Genomic DNA, 21,183 nt, shown 5'->3' with positions numbered 1-21,183 from the left:
GATTTCCACATCTTCTTCTGTATCATATAATCTACTTGTTGACTTCTTCTAGCGTATTTTTTACTTAAGTTATTGCATTCCTCACCTCTGTTTAGTTGCTCTTTGTTTTCTCTTTATTCAAAAACTTCTAACTTCTCACTCTGTTCATTCAATCTTCTCCTAAGTTCTTTGAACATCTTTAAAGTGATGAAAGGGAAAACCTACAGCTAAGAATACTCTACCCAGCAAGGCTGTCATTAAGATTTGAAGGACAGATTGAAAGTTTTACAGAGAAGCAAAAGCTAAGAGTTCATCGCCATGAAACCATATTTACAAGAAAAGTTATAGGGACTTCTTTTCTTAAAATTTTATTATTTTTTTTAACTTTTCTTTTATTGGAGGATAACTGCTTTACAATATGGTGTTGGCCTCTGCCATATACTAACACGAGTCAGTCACAAGGGACTTATCTAAGTGAAAAAAGAAAAGGCCACAACTACAAAGATGAAAACTATGGAAGGAAAAAAATCTCACAGTTAAAGCCAAATATACAGTAAAGGTAGTAAATCTGTCATGTATAAAGCTAGTAGGAAGGTTAAAAGACAAAATAGAAAAATCATTTACACCCACAGTAAGTAATTAAGAAACATACAAAAATATATAAAATATGATGTTGAAACCTGTGAATGTGGTGGTGGGGGGGCGTAAAATGCAGGGTTGTCATGGTGACTTTGAACCTATGAGATCAGCAACGTAAAATAACCATACACACATATACAGACATCTATGCAGTGTGAGGAGTATCCTCAAGAACTATACCGTTTCTGTGTATGGTGACATATAGTAATTAGACTTACTGTAGTGATCATTTTGAAATGCACAGAAATGACAAATCTCTATGTTGTGTAACAGGAGCTAATACAGTATTGTAGGTCATTATACTTCAAAAACAACCTCCCAGAAAAAGAAATCAGATTTGCGGTTGGCAGAGGCAGAGGTGGGGGAAAGGGGTAATTGGATGAACGTGGTTGAAAGGAACAATCTTTTAGTTACAAGACAAAAAACTACTAGGGATGTAATGTACAACATTATAATCAACAATGCTGTATATTATATATAAAGTTGTTAAAAGAAAATCCTGAGCATTCTCATTACAAGAAAATTTTTTTCTATTTAAGTTTGCCTCTATATGAGAATGAAAAGAAAATTGTTTTCCACCTTGGTACTTTGTTTTCATAGAGTACTTCTAATTTGCCCAGTTCCCACTACTGTTGACAGTATTTATAAAACTCTATATCAAAGCTCAATGAGATGTTTTTGTACAACTCAGTGACCCAGAAAAGAACAAGTATATTTCAAAATGTGACTTTCAATTTCTAAACTATACAGCTAATGTTTGTTAATATTTATACAATTATAGCTAGCAGCTTCTGTTAGCCCCAGAAAAACGTTTAAAAAAAAAGCTGAAGTGCTTTGAGTTCCTCTTTCGTTTCTTGAGTTTGTCTTCAAAAGAATGCATGTATTGTGTGGGTACTACTCCAAATGACTAGTGTTAAGTGCAGGATGTTCTGGTTTTGCAGATACTATCTAGAACTTGTTTTTAGTAACAATGTAATACTTTCCTGTGACTTTTAAAAAGATAATACAAATCATGTTTAATGGGAAGGATAAGAACTTCAAAGTGAAGTGTATTAATCACATTTTCTCTTCTGTATCACAGTTGAATTCTACTTCTGATAAAAGTGAACTATGTAATCTGAAGAATTGATGCTTTTGAACTGTGGTGTTGGAGAAGACTCTTGAGAGTCCCTTGGACTGCAAGGAGATCCAACCAGGCCATCCTAAAGGAGATCAGTACTGGGTGTTCATTGGAAGGGCTGATGCTGAAGCTGAAACTCCAATATTTTGGCCACCTGATGTGAAGAAATGACTCATTTGAAAAGAACCTGATGCTGGGAAAGATGGAAGGCGGGAGGAGAAGGGGACAACAGAGGATAAGATGGCTGGATGACATCACCGACTCAATGGACATGAGTTTGAATAAACTCTGGGAGTTGGTGATGGACAGGGAGGCCTGGTATGCTGCAGTCAATGGGGTTGCAAAGAGTTGGACACGACTGAACTGATGTAATTTGGATTAACTCTCCTACCACAACTGAAGAATTGGACAAAATACAAAAGACCTGCGTTGAAAGCATCAGAGTTATCAATGTGGTTGAAGAATTACGGGACCCCTAGGAATGGCAGGAGGTAGAAATGTTTGCAGGGGGCCAATGTTTGCCACCTCTTGAGAGGCAAGAAACTAAGCAGAGCTTTCAATAGATTCATGAGACAAGAGACACAAAAATGAAGTTCAGGGCACACGTAGAGAGGGTTCTATATATAAAGGTGAACTGAAAAGAGGCTGGTATTGTCCATGTCCAAAGCTCAGCTTTTGAATCATTTCAATCCTTGGAAAAAACTGATCTAAGGTTGTTAGTGACTGTAGTCAAAAGAAAACATAATTTCTCTCTAGAGCAAAAGAACATAAAATACCTTAAAAATAACTTCATAATTACTTATTAGTTACACAAAACACAAGTTAAGTAACCCCAAAAATAGAAACTACTGGTAACAGGAAGAGACCCACACCAAGTAGGCGGATGGGATCTTTACATAGGCACAAACTGGTAAGGACTATCCATCCTCGGCCTCCTCCCTCGGCTTCTTCAAATGAAACTCTGGGTCACCCTGCCTTAGTCCGCTCACACACAGGGTCGTATCAGAGTTCAAACGGAATACTGGCCACTTTGCACTGGACCTGTCGACGTCATTTAATTATTTCTGAATAACTGTCTCTAAGATTTTGTGACTGTAATCTATTTTTAACTACTATTTGCAGTTCCACACGAACTATTAGCAGTTCTGAATTTACCCTTTTCTCTGTAATGACTGATCTGAAAAAGTCTGAACCCATGTGCAATACAGCCATCAGGAAAGTCTTTCATTCTGGGTAGGTTCATGGATTAATCAGCTTGCAGGTTTTGTTCAGTTTCTCTATCTCTAATTCCAAAGTTTTCTGTCCCATAGGACCACAAAATACTTACTGATAGACTAGCAGATGAGACAATAACGACATAAAAAGCAATAGGTTCATATAACTACCTGCCAGTAAGTCACGATTCTGCCAGCCTGTGACATGAGTTATCAATTCTGTCTACCAATAATACAAACAAATAAAATTTTCTTCCATTTCTTTTATAAAGATATTCATTAATGTTCCTTAGAACTTATTCAGGTATTCACTACAAGACTTTAAACAAAATAATGTACTGAACAGCTACCTTGTAGACCTGAACTCACTATGTTGTAGAAAATATGAATAGGATGCAACTTTTGCTTACAAGGAACTGTAAAAAACTCACTGGTTGTAACACATTGTTTATTAAAATGAGAAACTATATATATTTTGCACCTAGTAAGTTATTTTAATTAAATGAAACTGTAACAAAGCAAAATAAAATTGAAATATGATTTAAGGTAAAATATAGTTTTAAAGTAGAATATTTTATTAAAAGTGTACCAGTTTGAAAGTATAAGAATAATGAATGTTTTCTAAAATACACTGCAAAGTACAGAAGTATATTTTTATATCCATTTTCACACAAATCAGAGATCAAAGTAAATCTACTTGCAATACTTATTTAAAACTCTGAAACACAAAACTAGAAGTATTTCTGCAAGTTTGCAGGAAGCTCACACGGCATACAAACTTACCCTGAACTGATATGGGGGGCTGTGTATAATGTTCACTTCATTTAGTATACATGCTGAGGCATTTCACTGCATAAGTATTTTTTAAAAATAGTATACTAAAAAAAAAAAAAAAACAGTATACTGCCCCACATTCTGTTAAGAACTTTGTTTTTAATCAGTGCTGATATTTTTATTTTGTTCCCACCCAGGTTTTATTCTCTACGGATATATATGTACACCTCTTGTATGATCTGTATTATACTGCATATACATTTTTGTATTAGGCTTTTTTCATACAACATACTCTTAAATATACACATTTTTTAATAATGTGAAAAAATATAGAGAAATAGAATAGATATTGGTTCATTATCTCAAATGTGTCAATTATACACAAACACACAAGTATAGAATGTTGAGGATGTTGCTAGCACTTCTATGGTTTCCTCAACTGCCAAATAAGAGGAATAATAGCATTAATACACAGGAATGTTAAAAAAGTTCATTAACATAATAGAAGGAAAGTTGATGATATGCTAAAATCTACAATAAAAGAAACTGTTAAAATCTCGATGGTGATTATAAAACATTATTTAAAATACAATATATACCATTTACCTTGCTAAAATTAGAAAAATTTCTAAATTCTAAATACATTTGTCTTTGAGGGAATTTTAGTTAAAGAGACTGGTCTTAAACTAGTTTTGGAAAATCATAAATGCACAAGCTTACCAAATTCTCTTCTATCCAATGTTATGATTTCAGGATCATCATCATAAATACCTAATTTTAGAAGTAAATAAAATTATAAAATTAAAACTTCATCATAAAAATAAACACAGTAAAAATGTCATTTTCTTTCAATCATCAAAAATCAGATTATTCTAAATCTCAAGTTGAAGAATCTGCAACACTAAGAATCTATTCTATTTTTCTAGGGGTAAAGCAAAGAATAAACAGTAACAGTGGTGATACATTTAAAGAGCGATCAAAAGACACTTCCTGATATGTACTGTCACAGGTGTGTGTGTTGGGGGTGTGGCTCCTAACAGTCACACGATTTCATCTCCACAGAAAATTTTTATTGTTTTTTTGAAAAAGCTTTTATTTGAAAATAATTATAGACTTTTATTAAGTTGTAAAAATAGTTCAGACTTCCATTTACCCAGCTTCCCCTAATGGTGACATACTATGTAATTTTAGTACAATATCCAAACCAGGAAATTGGCAATAGTACATTACTTTCAGACCTCATTCACTTTCAGATTGCATGTTTTTCTTTTTAATGTGCTATCATTTAAAAATGTTCTGTACCACTAAATGTCTTATATAATTAGAGTATTTGCAGAGGTAGAGGCAAGCTTAAATATAAAATTTATTTATTATAATAACACCAATGTAGGAAAGCTTCTCATTACTATATAAAATATCAATGAATAAATATTAAGTGATAGATACATACACACGTTAGTATTTGATTTTGTGAGACATATGATTTCTGTCACAACTATGCAACTCTGCCCTGAAGTGTGAAAAACAATATGTACATAGATGAGCAAAACTGTATTCCAGTAAAACTTTACAAAACTAGGTGGCAGGCCAGACTTAGCCTGTGAAATATTGACTACCGACACTTGTTATAGACTATCAAACGATAGTGAATATACGTGAAAATACTATATTAAAAAGTCAGTCTCGAGAAATAAATACTCCAGATGTAAACTGAAAATACTTTATTGATTCTAAGATAAAAGCATATTTCACTTCTCAGCCTGCATTTGAGGCCAATAAATGACCACTGCTATCAGAACGCTCCCTCTTCGCTTGACACCTGTGTTTACTCTCCCCTCCCTCGATCTCTTTCACTTGTTGACTCTCTCTGCGCCTGCCTTCTCATTCCTGTCACACCTTAAGCCATTATTCATTACTAATTAAGAAGGATGGTATTTCTACTGAAGTGACCACTATTAAAGGAAACTTCAATCTTTCCTGGAAAATATGATACTCTAAAAATACTAGAAGGCTTCAATATTTAACTTCTAATACAAATATTTAAAAAAATTAAATACAATTGTTATAAGTATTTAACAAGATTATGACCAAAACACCTCCATATTTACTCAGGTATCTACATACTACTTGACTTTCCTCTTGAATTCCACTCCCATGCTGCATTAAAAAGAGGGTCTAGAGGATGCACATTAATTACATAAATAGGCTAATGGTGAAACAAAATTAATTTTCTAAATTTACTTAAATAAACAATAACTTCATAAGGAATATCTATCATCTTACCAAAATCATAACGGTAGTAATTCCAGCTTTCATACTGGCTTCCTTGATTATCTGCAAGTCCCTTTTCTCCATATTTGTCGTATTTTTTCCGCAGATCTTCATCTTTGAGTACTTCATATGCTCTATTTATTTTCAAAAAATCACTATGTGCATTTGGGTTATTCTATTAAAAATATTAGATATAATATTTGTTTCAGATACACAATTAACTGATTTAATTCTGAGAATTCTTTGAGAGTAGATACCAAGATAAGGAGTAGTACAATATGAAATGGGCATCACACATTGAAATAAAAAAGTAAAAAAGTATTTTTAAAAAACTACAATCTTAAAAAAGAAGAAAAGTAACAGAGAAATGAGAATTAATGCCTCAAGAGGTTGACAGAGGTGGTCATAAAATATGACCTCTAATAGATGCAACAGAAAAACTGGACTAATGAATCCTTGAAAACAATATGGTAAATATCATGTGTGGCCTCTAAAACAATCACAAAGAAAATTTTAGGTTACCTATTTGAGGCAAAATAAAAAAAAAGTATGTAACCCAATCGATTATGACATAAGAACTAATACCAAAGTAATAACTCAAAACTGGACTGATATGTTTCATTTGTCAGTGTTTCATAGAATTGCTTTTTGAAGAATGCTTTCATTTAAATCAGCAAGCCCCAACCATTTTGGCACCAGGGACCCTCTCAAAGAAGACAATTTTTCCACAGATGGGGTGTGGTTTTGGAATGACTTATGCACACTACATTTATTCTATATTTATTTCTATTATTATTACATCAGCTCCACTTTAAATTTTCCGGCATTAGCATCTCGGGGTTGGGGACTGCTGAATTAAGTACTTAGGTGGGTCTACCATCTTTTATACAGAAACTTAAATGACATTTGAAAATTTAAAGAAAAATTTGTAAAAATGAAAATCCTAAACACAACAAAATGTTGATCTCAGGAAAAGATTACCAATTAACAAGAGTTTTAGAGAAATACCAATTCTATTGCTCGGCTTTATGTGATGGAAATAAAATAATCCTACTTAAAATTCTATCTAGGGACTTCCCTGGTGGCCTAGCGGTTAGGATTCCTTTTATTGCGGTGGCCTGGGTTCAACCCCTGGTCAGGGAAGATCCTGCAAGCAGAGTGGTGTGGCCAAAAATAAAAATAAGCAAAAATAACTTAAAAAATAGTTATTGAAGTTAACAATAAAAACTTTACCTAGAAAATTATAGTTAAATCTTCCTTATTGATGAATATCAAATCTCATTAAGAAAAAAATGAAATGAGATAAATAATAAAAATATCTTAAGAATTAAAACAGTTTTGAAAGATTTCATTATGGAATACATAACCAAATATTTATGATCGGCATTAACTGGATTTGGCTGCCAAGTTTTAATTTGTAATACTTTCTGACTCTGGTTTTAGATTTGTACATAGGAGAAAAAAGTTGAAGCATGCTATTAATAGCTCTTGCTGCTGTTTTTAGCAAGACATACCCTCTGTATGTTGTAAGCAAATAATTTTTCTTACTGTTCTAAAATACTTGATTTTAACCTGCTTTACAAAGAAAACTACTTCTGCTCTGTGACTAACATCTGTAATAGAACTGCTGAAAACTAGTTTTCAAATTGAGAGAACTGCATTTTGATATTGACATTCCTTTAACTCCTCTAAACTTAGACTATTTAGCTTCCTCTATTTTGAGCACAGATGTTGAACTGTGATTTTTGACTAGTAGTGGCTGTTCTTAAGAATTCTGAGCACTAATTTAAAACACATTAATCAGAAATGGTTAAAAAGAAATTTTTACCTACCGGGTTTTTATCAGGATGTAGCTTCAATGCCAATTTCTTGAAAGCTTGTCTTATTTCTCTACTGCTTGCAGTTTTGGACACTCCAAGTAAACTGTAAAAATCCTGATCTGTACCCACTAAAATGGCCATATACATTATTAGAAAAAAGAGCATGACCCTTTTCAAGTCTCTGACATAGTCATCTTTATTTAACCAGATTCCCATTGTTTTTCTTGTACAAGTTCCGATTTAAATAAACATTAAGATAAGGCCACTGGTTCCAGTTGATGTAATATGCAAATTTGAGAACTTCTGTCCACATTACTCCAAAAGTGAAACAGGCATCATAAATTGTCTCCCCAAATGTTAATCTAAAGAGAAAAAATCAGGTAAAATACATTAAAAACCACCACCAACAAAATACCCCCAACCCATCAATAGCACTATTTACAAAATAACATGACCAGTAATATAATCTCCAGTAAATGGCAAATCAGGGTGAGTGCCTTAGGCCCTGTTCTTTGGGGGCCTGCTTCATTCCTTCCATTATCTAGGTAGCCAGATTCAGGCGATCATTCGCGTCCAGACAGCAGATAAAGGTAAAAAAAAGAAAAGGGAGCTAGTGTGGCTGCAGCTATCTAGAACGTTTCAGAAACAAATAAATGCAGCAATTCGCTCTCTCAGCATCACAACAGGGGAGGCGGGTGGTGAACAGGAGGTGAGGAGCTACTTCCTTCCTTCTTCTACCCAGCTTAAGACTGGCCCTTTTAATCTGCTTCCTTTTTGGTTATTTCTCCACCCATTTACGCCTATCCAGTTTTCATTTCAATCAAATTTCACTTGTAGGAAATATCCTTTGGGGGTACAAGAAGCACCAGATCCTTCCAAAGAGTCTGTATTTTTCATAAAACCGATGCAAGAAGAACGGCAGTGAATTTCTATCACTGTAACAACGTACAAAGTCGCCCGTTTTTTCTTCTGAATTTTCTCAGAAGGTGCTTTTGTTCTATCTAAGAAGTTACTATTTTATATATAACTTGCAGAATAATAACTGCAAGTTAATAGTTTACATTTGGCATAAATAAAAATAGAAAAACAGAAAAGCAGCAATCAGTTATTCAGACACGCTAACCTGGGCAGGATAAAAATAAAATAAAATCACATGCAAATTTGTATATACTTTAGTTCCAAAGATCTCATAATGTTTCGAAAAACCCAACTTTCCGAGCATTCTCAGCTCCTCCTTTCGTCCTTTAATCTTAAATGCCTATTTTAACTTTTTTTTCTCACCTGTGAACGGTTTTCGATTCATTTCTAATGCTTCCTTTTCACGTCTCCAAAAAAACCTTTGTAAAATAGAGCGATGTAGATTAATAAACATCCAGACTAGAAAACATTTAGAATGAAACAGAGATCACATCAGCAAACACCATTTGACAAGCGCTATTTGTTCCCTGCGCAGCGGTGGTTCTCAGAGTCAGCGTGGGCGTGCCGGACTAGCTGCGCGCCGAGGTGCGGGGACAGGTAGAAGCTGCAGGTAAATGCAGCACGAACTCCTTGCTGCCACCACTTCAGAATGGGTTGCGGCGACTGGGGAAAGATGCAGACATTGGGAGCCAAGGGGTGCTGGTGTGTGGGACCGGGTTAGTGTGCCAGGAATCTGGATAACTGAGGCTAAAGCGAGAAACTAAAAGCGCGTACCACTGAAGAAAAGGATGGTGTAGCTAGCAGCGGGAAAGACGACTGGGAGCGAGAACACTAAAATCCAGCCACAGGAGAGAAGAGCGCCGGGGAAGATTCCAGCGCACAGGCCATTTCCGCCCTCCCTTGCCGGAGAGCCCAGGCCGCCACCAGCTCCAGCAAAGCCCCGGCCCCGGGTCCAAGCCCACCTCGGTGTTGCGGGGTCGTCTCCTGCAGCTACTTCCCCATCCTCAACCCCCGGGGGCGGACCCCACACGGCCAAACACAACCTATGCGTTCCGGAGAGAAACACGTACTCTCTGACCGCTGGGCCGCCGCGCCCGGGATGGGGCTGGACCAGCCACACCGGCAGCTAGCAGCGCGGCCGGCTCCGGTCTGCGCCTCGCGCGGCGGTCTCCTAGGCGAGGCGGGGCGGGGCCTGGCGCGGGGCATTGTGGGAAAGGCGTGGAGGCCGCTGCCTGGGAGGATTCGCCCAAGGACCTGCGGGCCGAACAGCGTGGGGAGGGCGGTGTAGGTTTAGGCTGACGTGGCCCTCGGCGCGGAATCCGGCTCCGGCTCCGGCTTCAACTCGGAGCTGAAGAACACGCTGTAACCACGAAGCCCCCGCACCCGCACCATTGCGGCTGGCGCGCGCCGCGGGCCGGACGCAGGACGACGTAACCCGCCCCTTCCTGCTCCCGTTGCTGTGGTTACGGCGACTATTCGGAGGGCTGGTTTAGGCTTGCAATTTCTCGTTGACCCTGTTCTTAAAGGGAAAGGCAGACCCATTACCGCACTTTCCTGTTTGGTGGGTGAGTGGGGCAGCAAGGGGAAATTTTGAAGGAAAAGGGAAACTTACCTGAAGTGACATTGATAGCAGTGTCAGTCTAGAGTGAAGAGGCAGTAGGAAATTTGGAAGAAATAAAAATATTTATGAGTGTGTGTGTAGGCGACAAATGTGAGTGTTCTACTGTTTTGTCTGACTTCCTGGTCATTCAAGCTGGAAACTGGGGAGTTGTGCATACTCCTCTCTCCCACGTTTATATCTAAATAATATGGTATGGAAACTGCATTTTGATCTGCAGCATTATAACTAGGCTTCCCGGAATGGTAAATCAGCCTGCCAGTGCAGGAGAGGTAACAGACACAGGTTCAATCCCTGGGTGGGGAAGATCCCATGGAGTGAAAAATGGCGAACCACTCCAGTATTCTTGAGTGGTAAATTCCATGGACAGAAGAGCCTGGCGAGCTACAGTCCATGGGGTCACAAAGAATTGGACATGCCTGAGAACACTGAGCGCACACACAATATAACTAGAACAGTTGAGGTAGATGCATTTGCAACCATGAAAAGAAAAAACGTCCTAATGAAAAGAACGCCTACGTATGACAGCAACCTTAATATAAGTGGTAATTGGTAACAATTTCACGTGTAGTAAATCAAATGTCAGCTTGTTAAAAAATGATGAGCTTGTAGGATCCATAGCTAAACTAACACCTGACCGGAAAGAAGAGAAAGTAGCCAGAGCAAAGGCAGAAATATTAGAAGTAGCCTCATGTAGCTAAGGAGTGCCATGAACTGGCCTAAGTACACATGTAATTCAGTCCTCCAAGTTCTCTTATATGATAGTGACTATTATTATATCCATTTCACAGTTGAGGATAACAAGGTAAATATATGATAGAGCTGGGGTTCATACCTGAGCAGCTTGGCTCCAGAGACTGTAATGTTAATCATTATGCCACACTGTGAGTCACCAAAATCTTTAGAGTAAATTGAAAAGCAAAAAGGAAAACTGGAGAATCAAGAAGGGACCACATTACAGTGGGTTTTATGCCATGATGAAGACTACCTTTCAGGTAATAAGAAAGCTACTTAAAGCTTTTAAGTAACTGAGATTGTATTTTAGATCATTCTGGTAGCTACTGGAGAGTGAATGCAAAGGGGCCATGACTGGAGAAATGGAAAACAGAAAAGTAAATTTGGCAAAAAATGGTAATAGTTGGATGTGGGAGATAGAGAAAGGACCTAAGGTTAACTTCTGGTTTAGGGGGCTGAGTACCACTCACTGAATGAAGATCTATTTAGGGAAAAGATAAAGGTTTCTGATTTGGATATATCTGTTTCACATTTCCTAGATCATGTCCAAATAAAGACAAGAGTATAATATTCATGTAAAGTGTCTAGACTAGAGAAGAAAACAGGAGATTATCCTGTGGTAGTTGGACCCATGAGCATGAATAAGATTACTCAGAAAAAGTATGCAGAATAAGAAAAGTTGTGGACCAAGGATAAAATCTTGGGAAACTCCAACATTAAGAATGTCTTATAGTCAGGGAAATATCAACAAAATGATAAGGCAGTCTATGGAATGAGAGAAAATGTTTGTAAATCATGTATCTGATAAACATCTATATTCAAAATATATGAAAAACTCATACAACTGAATAGCAAAAAAACTCACAAAACAAATTTTAAAAATATCCAATTAAAATATGGGCAGAGGATCTGAATAGACATTTTTTCCTAAGTACAGGTGTCCAATAGGTACATGAAAAGATGCTCAGACTCACTAATTGTTATTGAGTCCAGGGTCATACTCACTGCTTCCTGCACAGCATTCCAATAAATAGAGAGACCAGCTTTTTACCAACTTTATTCAGAAAACCATCAGACTGAGAAGATGGCAGATTGGTGTCCTAAAAAACCATCTTGCCTGAGTTAGAATTTAGGCTTCTTTTATACTAAAAGTGGAAGGAGTAAAGTCAAATGTTTCCTGGTTCAGGTCAACGTCCAGAGGGGTTGTGTTAATTTTGTCCTGCCTGTAGACATTCACCGGTGGGCCTGGTCAGGATGTTTCCTGTGAGCTATACAAAGGAATTGTAGCTTAATGCTCATTATTTGGGAGGCTGGGTTCCCAGAGATGGATATTATGAATAATTTAAGCTTATAGGCACCATCCCTTTAGTGATTAACTTGTAATAGAATACAAAGTTTCTTCCCTATTACATAATCATCAGTTCAGTTCATTTAAGTTCAGTTGCTCAGTCATGTCCCACTCTTTGCGACCCCATGAACCGCAGCACGCCAGGCCTCCCTATCCATCACCAACTCCCGGAGTTCACTCAAGCTCATGCTCATCGAGTCGGTGATGCCATCCCGCCATCTCATCCTCTGTTGTCCCCTTCTCCTCCTGCCCCCAATCCCTCCCAGCATCAGGGTCTTTTCCAATGAGTCAACTCTTTGCATGAGGCGGCCAAAGTATTGGAGTTTCAGCTTCAGCATCAGTCCTTCCAATGAACACCCAGGACTGATTTCCTTTAGGATGGACTGGTTGGAGCTCCTTGCAGTCCAAGGGATTCTCAAGAGTCTTCTCCAACACCATAGTTCAAAAGCATCAATTTTTCGGCGCTCAGCTTTCCTCACAGTCCAACGCTCACATCCATACATGACCACTGGAAAAACCATAGCCTTGACTCATCAGGGAGATGCAAATCAAAACCACAATGAGATACCACTTCATACCTGTTAGAATGGCTATTGTTATAGAGACAAATGCTGGAGTGGACGTGGAGAACTGGGAGCCTTTGTGCACTGTGAGATCAGTGTGGACAGGTGTAGCCGCTGTGGAAATCAGTATGGAGGTGCCTCAGCAAGCTAAAAATAGAGCTCTCACAATGTCTAGCAAGTCTACCTCTGGGTATTTATCAGAGGAAGATGGAAACACTAATTATAAATGAAATATGCAGCAATATGTTCACTGCAACATTATTTACCATAGCAAAGATATTGAGACAGCCTAAATGTTCACTGAAGGGTGAGCAGATAAGAAAAAAATATATATATATATGTATATATATATATGTAGTGGAATATTATTCAGCCATAAAAAGAATGAGATGTTGCCATTTGAGACAAATGAATGATCTTTGAGGGTATTATGCTACGAGTAATGAGCTTGTAGAGTGTTATTTCACTTATATGTGCATTCTAAAAAAATCCCAAAACAAAAGACCAAGCTCATAGATATAGAGAATAAATTTGTGGTTGCCTGAGGCTGAGGGGAGGAGGGGGGAATGGGGGAAAGGGGCAAAAGTTTACAAACCTCCAGTTATGAAATAAGTTCTAGGTATGTTAAGTACAGCAGGGTGACTATAGTGAATAACACTGTTTTGCATATTTGAAAGTTGCTAAAAGAGTAGATCTTAAAAGTTCTTATCACAAAGATCAAATTCTATAAAATCCTTATTATGGTGATGATTTCACAATATATACAATTATCAAATGTTACGTCGCATAGATGTGTGTGTTCAGTTGCTCCTGATGCTTTGCAACCCCAGGGACTATAGCCCGCCAGGCTCCTCTGTCCATGGGATTTTTCTGGCAAGAATACTGGAGTAGGTTGCTCCAGGGGATATCCTTGACCCAGGAAACGAACCCACATCTCCTGTGTCTCCTGCATGAGCAGGTGGTTTTTTTTTTTTTTTAACCACTGTGCCATCTGGGAAATCCCTACATTATACACCTGAAACTAATATAATACTGCAAGTGAATTCTACCTTAATTAAAAAAACAGAAGAATGTAGTTCCTCAAAGAAAGGGATTTTTGTTTAATTAGTATTGTATCCACAGTTGTTCCTGGCCTATGGTAGGTACTAAATAAATATATTTTTGAATAAACAAATTAATTTGCGGAGTAATCTGAAAAAGAAGACCTCATCAAAGAGTCAAAAATGAGATAATTAGAGATATTCAAAGTGAACTAAACATCAAGGAAGGTAGTGAGAAAAATTAAGGTAAGATAGTAACTAAAACTTGTCAATTGAGTCTAGTAGTTTGGAGGTTATAGCCATCACAGAAAGCACAATTTTAGTGGGTGATAGGGTGGAAATCAGGTTGCAGTAGGCGGGAGATTGGATGGGAGCTGAAGAAATGGAAATTGTAAGTCTACAGGAATCTCCTGAAAGTTTGAGTGAAGAGAGAAACAGGGAAACTTACTGCAATTCAAGGAGGATGTGGATTCAAGAGAGGAAATGCTGTAGGTTTGAAAAGACTTGAACATCTTTAAATCTGCTTAGGAGCCAAAAAAGAGAGGAAGGCTGAGACATAGGAGAGTCAAGGGCTCAAATGAATGGATTGATTTTAAACAGTTCATTTATTCACTAGTATTGTTTATTGTCCTCTGGGATAGGTCCTTGGGATATCATGATGAGCAAAGGTACAACTCTACCCCAGAGAGGTAGGATAATGGAGGACACATTAATCTTATATTCAAAGAAATCTGTAATTATGAAGGGAAAATACACAGTGCTGTGAGACTAATTAAGGGAAAACTGACCTTGGAGAGGCAAAAGTTTTGTAATGGTATTACCAAAATAAATAAGATAAAAAAGAAATTTAATGTATATGGGCAATGAATTAGAGAATGTTTTAGGCAGAGGGAAGACAAGAGCATGAGCTTGTACCTCAAAAGTCCATGGGTTGTTTGAGGAACAAAAAGAAGGGAATGCAGTGAGCCTAATGAGGAGTCAGCAGGTGACAGGATGATCATGCAAAGTCTTACAGTTCACTTTAAGGATTCTTATCATTTTTCCTAAGAGCAAGAAAAAGTTAGATAAGTTTTAGACTGTAGAACACCATCATAATCATCATTGTTATTGTTATTATTTTATTAAAAAAATTTTTTGAACAAGCTTAGACTTCCGAAACAATTCAAAGTGAAAGTGAAAGTGAAGTCGTGTCCGACTCTTTGCGACCCCATGGACTGCAGCCCACCAGGCTCCTCTGTCTATGGGATTTTCCAGACAAGAATACTGGAGTGGGTTGCCATTTCTTTCTCCAGGAGATCTTCCCAATCCAGGGATTGAATCCCGGTCTCCTGCATTGTAAGCAGACACTTTACCGTCAGAGCCACCAGGGAAGTAAGAATATAATGCAAATAGCTTTGTTTTCTTCAACAATTTGAGAGTAAGTTTCTGATGTTTTCCCATTATTTCCCAAAACTGTGGTATGTATTTTTTACACACAAGGGCAATCTCCTATATACCCACAATACAGTCATCAAAGTCAGAGAACTAACACTGGCACGGGTTATTCCCATCTAATCTACTGCCTAATCCTCATATCCTTGTAGGCTTTGCCAATTGTTCTAATAGGGACTTTGCAGGATCCAGCACAGAACTGCTTGTTTAATTGAGTTGTCATAACTCCTTAGACTCCTTCAGTTGGGAATAGTTCTTCAGTTTTTCCTTGACTTTCAATACTTTGATACTTGTGAAGAATACAAGCCAGTTATTTTATAGATGTCTCCCTTTTTTGGCTTGTCTGATGTTTCCTCATGACTAGATTTAGGTTATACATCTTTGTCAGGAATATAATAGAAGTAATATTATGCTGTTTTCATTGCATGCTATCATGTGGTCCTAAATCTTAATTTGTTCCATTGCTGGTACGTTAAACTGGATTATTTGATAAAAGAGGTATCTGTGAAGCCTTTCCTTTCCACTGTAAAGTTACATTTTTCCTTTTTATAATTAAGTTGTGCCACTCTCTGAATGCCCTTTTTTTTCGTCACTAAGTCATATCTGACTCTTTGTGATCCCCATGGACTGCAGCATGCCAGGCTTCCCTGTCCTTCACTATCTCCCAGAGTTTGCTCAAACTCATGTCCATTGAGTTGGTGATGCCATCCAACCATCTCATGATTCTCCTCCTGCTCTCAGTCTTTCCCAGCATCAGGGTCTTCTCCCATGTGTCAGCTGTTTGCATCAGGTGGCCAGAGTATCAGAGCTTCAGCTTCAGCATCAGTCCTTCCAGTGAATATTCAGGGTTGATTTCCTTTAGGATTGACTGGTTTGATCTTTCTGCAGTCCAAGGGACTCTCAAGAGTCTTCTCCAGCACCAAAATTTGAAAGCATTAATTCTTTGGCAATAAGCCTTCTTTATGGTCCAATGACCCTATTCCTCATCAAGCTTTCAGTTTATTCATTAATTTTTGTTATGGATTCCTATTTTGTTTAAAGGGTTAAAATATATTACTATGGATTTTTAATGCCTGACAAATTATTTAGATGCCTAAGTTGTTATGGATTTGACTATTTGGAATTGTTTCAAGCTGACTTTCATGTTTTTTTGACAATCCTCATTATTTTTTGAATTTGCTTATTTTAATGCACAGGAAGACATTCTAGACTTATCCAGTACTTTTCCTGCCTCAGTCCTGATACCAGTCATTCCTATAAAGTCCTGATTCTTTAGGAGAGTGGTAATTAGATAGCAAGATCTTGGTGCTAACCATGATACATGCTTTTGATGACTTGGTCATGGTGGGAAAGAAAAAGATATCTGAAGACAGATCTCTACTTCAGATGCCCACTTGCTTCAGGGAAACCAAAGCTTTGCCAGCTTCAGTATAATACTACATCAAAATTTGATACAATCACTGTATCATATATGCATGAGATATGTTATAATGAGGAGACTGTTTTATTCAATTTTAAGTTCCATCTAAGGAACTGCTATTCATCTTTTAAGATCCAGTTCATGCTTCTTTTAGACATTAATTTTCTGTGAGCCATTCAAGCATATTTGATCACTCCATCCTTTATTCCATTTATCACACCATATTGTAATTACATTTCATTGGTTGGTCTACCGTAATGAATTCTTTGAGATCAGGAATCAGATAATATTTACTTTTTACCTCAATGTCTAGCTGAAACAGTTCTTGGCACTTACTCAATATATGCATTATGATGGAATGAAGAATCAATATTTATCATGTGCAAAGAGGAAAGAATGGCCCTTTGTCTCTAAAGTCATTATTGTCTGTCCTGGGAGGACAGTATGAAGAACACACAGTCACTTGTAGAAATGTAGTAAAGATTGGATGAATGATATAAACAATGTATTCCATAGGGATTCAGTTTGGGGCTCAAGTGAACAGAGTAGAATGAGAGGACATTCCGAGGCTTCCCAGGTGGCGCCAGTAGTAAAGAAGCTGCCTGCCAATGCAGGAGACATAAGAGACTCAAGTTCGATCCCTTGGTCGGGAAGATTACCTGGAGGAGGACATGGCAACCCACTCCGGTATTCTTGCCTGGAGGATCCCATGGACAGAGGAGCCTGGAGCGATACTAGTCCACAGGGTCACAAAGAATCCAACACGACTGAAGTGACTTAAACACACATACATGTACAGAGTAGAATGAGAGGACAGTATGGGTGTTTCCAAATTAAAAAGAAAAATTTTCTAATAAATTTGGAATTTTAGAACTAGGTAGAATCTTTGAAGTTGTGAAGTTTATTCCTCAAATTCATAGGGGAGGGAACAGAGGCCTAGGAAAGTTGATGAGTGACTTGTATAAAGAATCAAATGAGTCAAAAGGCCCATTATTCAAGCATGAATGAATCAAATAGGATTACAACCTGTGTTTCCTGATTTCCTAGTCAGTATGAAATGATAGACATAATCATAATAACTGAAACTTAATATGCATCTTATGTCCCAGTCACTATATCAAGCACTTTACTTATAGTAACACAGTTAATTGACCTAACTCTCTGAGGTAAATGCAATCATTATGTCAGTTTTGTGGATAAGCATACTGAGGCTGAGAGAGGTGAAGCTACTTGCCCAGTGTTGCGCAGAGTGATGCAGCCCTGCCCAATGTTATCCACTGAGTGGTGGAAGTTGGATTCAAACTTGGGCAGACTTGATTTGGAGTCCATAATCAGCTCATTAATTGAAACATTTTTGACAGCATTTATTTAATAAGGTGTTATTTTCTTTCATTTCTTTCCATAATAACCTATCATTAGTGGTTGACTTTTGGGGTATTGTAATACTCTATTAGATCAGGCTTAATTTGTAAAGACCAATTGGTTGACATCTTAAAATCACTTATAGAACCTACTGATAGAATTGATATTCATTCAGTTCAGTTCAGTTCAGTTCAGTCGCTCAGTCGTATCCGACTCTTTGCAACCCCATGAACTGCAGCATGCCAGGCCTCCCTGTCCATCACCAACTCCCTGAGTCTACCCAAACCCTTGTCCATCGAGTTGGTGATGCCATCCAATCATCTCTTCCTCTGTCGTCCCCTTCTCCTCCTGCCCTCAATCTTTCCCAGCATCGGGGTTTTTTCAGATGAGTCAGTTCTTCACATCAGGTGGCCTAAGTATTGGAGTTTCAGCTTCAACATCAGTCCTTCCAATGAACACCCTGGACTGATCTCCTTCAGGATGAACTGGTTGGATCTCCTTGCAGTCCAAGGGACTCTCAAGAGTCTTCTCCAACACCACAGTTCAAAAGCATCAATTCTTCTGCATTCAGCTTTCTTTATAGTCCAACTCACACATCCATACATGACCACTGGAAAAACCATAGCCTTGACTAGATGGACTTTTTAATATGCTGTCTAGGTTGGTCATACCTTTCCTTCCAAGGAGTAAGCGTCTTTGAATTTCATGGCTGCAATCACCATCTGCAGTGATTTTGGAGCCCAGAAAAATAAAGTTAGCCACTGTTTCCCCATCTATTTGCCATGAAGTGATGGGACCAGATGCCATGATCTTAGTTTTCTGAATATTGAGCTTTAAGCCAACTTTTTCACTCTCCTCTCTCACTTTCATCAAGACGGTTTTTAGTTCCTCGTCACTTTCTGCCATAAAGGGTGGTGTCATCTGCTTATCTGAGGTTACTGATATTTCTCCTGGCAATCTTGATTCCAGCTTGTGCTTCCTCCAGGCCAGCGTTTCTCATGATGTACTCTGCATATAAGTCAAATAAGCAGGGTGACAATATACAGCCTTGACATACTCCTTTTCCTAACTGGAACCAGTCTGTTGTTCCATGTCCAGTTCTAACTGTTGCTTCTTGACCTTCATATAGGTTTCTCAAGAGGCAGTTCATTATATGTGTTGAATTCAGTTGAATTTGCAGCTGCTTATATTTCTATGGTAATTGTAATTTCACATCTTAATCTCCAATAAACAGGTGTACTTTTAGCTATAACTGATCTTTCTTTTATACTTGTTTTCCTATATCCCATTTTTTTTTTTTTTTTTTTACAGGTTTTAGTGGTAAAGATTCTACCTGTAATGCAGGAGATGCAGGTTTGATCCCTGGTTTAGGAAGATCCCCTGGAGAAGGGAGTAGTTTCCTCACTCCAGTATTCTTGCCTAGAGAATTCTATGGACAGGGAAGCCTGGTGGGCTACAGTCCGTGGGCCATGGGGTCACAAAGAGTCAAACATGACTGAGTGACTAACACTAGTGTTAAAAAAAGTTATGTGGTAATGAAATAAAAAAGTCATAATAAAGCATACACAAAATGTATAATACATAAATATACATATGTGTATATACACATTACTGTATATATATACTTTGTATTAATATTTCTTGGCACTGATTCCTATATACGTAATTGCTAAGTTGACTTGAAAGCACATCCCAAGTACTTAGAGATGATAGAGAAGGTTTTTTTTTTTTTTAATCCAAATCATTGTTGCAAAACAACAAGTACTCTCACTGGACCAGAAAGGTTTTCTTTTTTTTTTGTTTTAAACTTAGAATTTTTTTATTTTTCTTAACTTTGTTTTTGGTAATTGACTTTTTTCCTGTTTCTTTATTTTAAAATTTATTTATTTTTTAATTGAAGGATACTTGCTTTAGAGAATTTTGTTGTTTTCTGTCAAACCTCAACATGAATCAGCCATAGGTATACATATATCCCTCCCCTTTTGAAACTCCCTCCCACCTCCTGCCCCATCCCACCCCTCTAGATTAATATGGAGCCAGTGTTTGAGTTTCCTGAGTCATGCAGCAAATTCCAGTTGGCTATTAATTTTACATACAGCAATGTAAGTTTCCATGTTACTCTCTCCATATACCTCACCCTCTTTTCCCCTCTCCCCATGTCCATAAGTCTGTTCTCTATGTTTGTTTCTCCACTGATGCCCTGTAAATAAATTCTTCAGTACCAATTTTCTAGGTTCTGTATATATGCATTAGAATTCGATAGTTATCTTTCTCTTTCTTACTTACTTCACTCTGTGTAATAGGCTCTATGTTCATCCATGTCATCAGAACTGACTCAAATGCACTCTTTTTTATGGCTGAGTAATATTCCATGGTATATATATACCACAACTTCTTTATTCATTCATCTGTCAATAGACATCTAGGTTGCTTCCATGTTCTAGCTGTTGTAAATAGTACTTTTATGAACAATGGGATACATGTGTCGTTTTCAATTTTGGTTCCTTGGGGTACACGACTAGGAGTGGGATTGCTGGGTCATATGGTGATTATATTCTTAGGTTTTTAAGGAATCTCCATACTGTCTTCTATAGTAGCTGTATCAATTTACATTTCCACCAACAGTGCAAGAGCATTACCTTTTCTCCACACCCTTTCCAGCATTTATTGTTTGTAGACTTTTTGATGATGGCCATTCTGACTGGAGTGAGGTGATATCTCATTGTGGTTTTGATGTGTATTTCTCTAATGATGAGCGATGTTGAGCATCTTTCCACGTGTTTGTTAGCCATCTGTATGTCTTCTTTGGAGAAACGTCTGTTTAGGTCTTTTCCCCACTCTTTGATTGGGTTGTTTGATTTTCTGGTATTGAGCTGTATGAGCTGCTTGTATATTTTGGAATTAAATCTTTGTCAGTTGTTTCATTTGCTA

The 21,183-nt window shown here is 37.6% G+C and overlaps 1 protein-coding gene across 2 annotated transcripts in view; it reads right to left on the bottom strand.

Moving 5' to 3' along the window:
• DNAJC10 (DnaJ heat shock protein family (Hsp40) member C10) overlaps window positions 1-10,126 on the bottom strand; it is a 54,186-nt gene extending 44,060 nt beyond the window's left edge. Inside the window, exons 1-5 of one of the 2 annotated variants that reach the window (XM_065931887.1) lie at window positions 9,698-10,126; window positions 9,099-9,154; window positions 7,830-8,179; window positions 6,010-6,172; window positions 4,447-4,497 (exon numbers count right to left, since the gene is read on the bottom strand). In XM_065931887.1, the coding sequence (XP_065787959.1) occupies window positions 4,447-4,497; window positions 6,010-6,172; window positions 7,830-8,033 (418 nt within the window). In that variant the 5' untranslated portion in view covers window positions 8,034-8,179; window positions 9,099-9,154; window positions 9,698-10,126. The remainder of the gene's footprint in view (window positions 1-4,446; window positions 4,498-6,009; window positions 6,173-7,829; window positions 8,180-9,098; window positions 9,155-9,697) is intronic. The other variant, XM_065931888.1, reaches the window with a different exon arrangement.
• Between the last annotated feature and the right edge of the window lie 11,057 nt (window positions 10,127-21,183).

This window comes from Muntiacus reevesi, chromosome 3 (assembly GCF_963930625.1).
Source record: "Muntiacus reevesi chromosome 3, mMunRee1.1, whole genome shotgun sequence".
In the NCBI taxonomy this organism is placed as follows: domain Eukaryota; kingdom Metazoa; phylum Chordata; class Mammalia; order Artiodactyla; family Cervidae; genus Muntiacus; species Muntiacus reevesi.
This window is presented reverse-complemented; position numbering and strand designations above follow the sequence as displayed.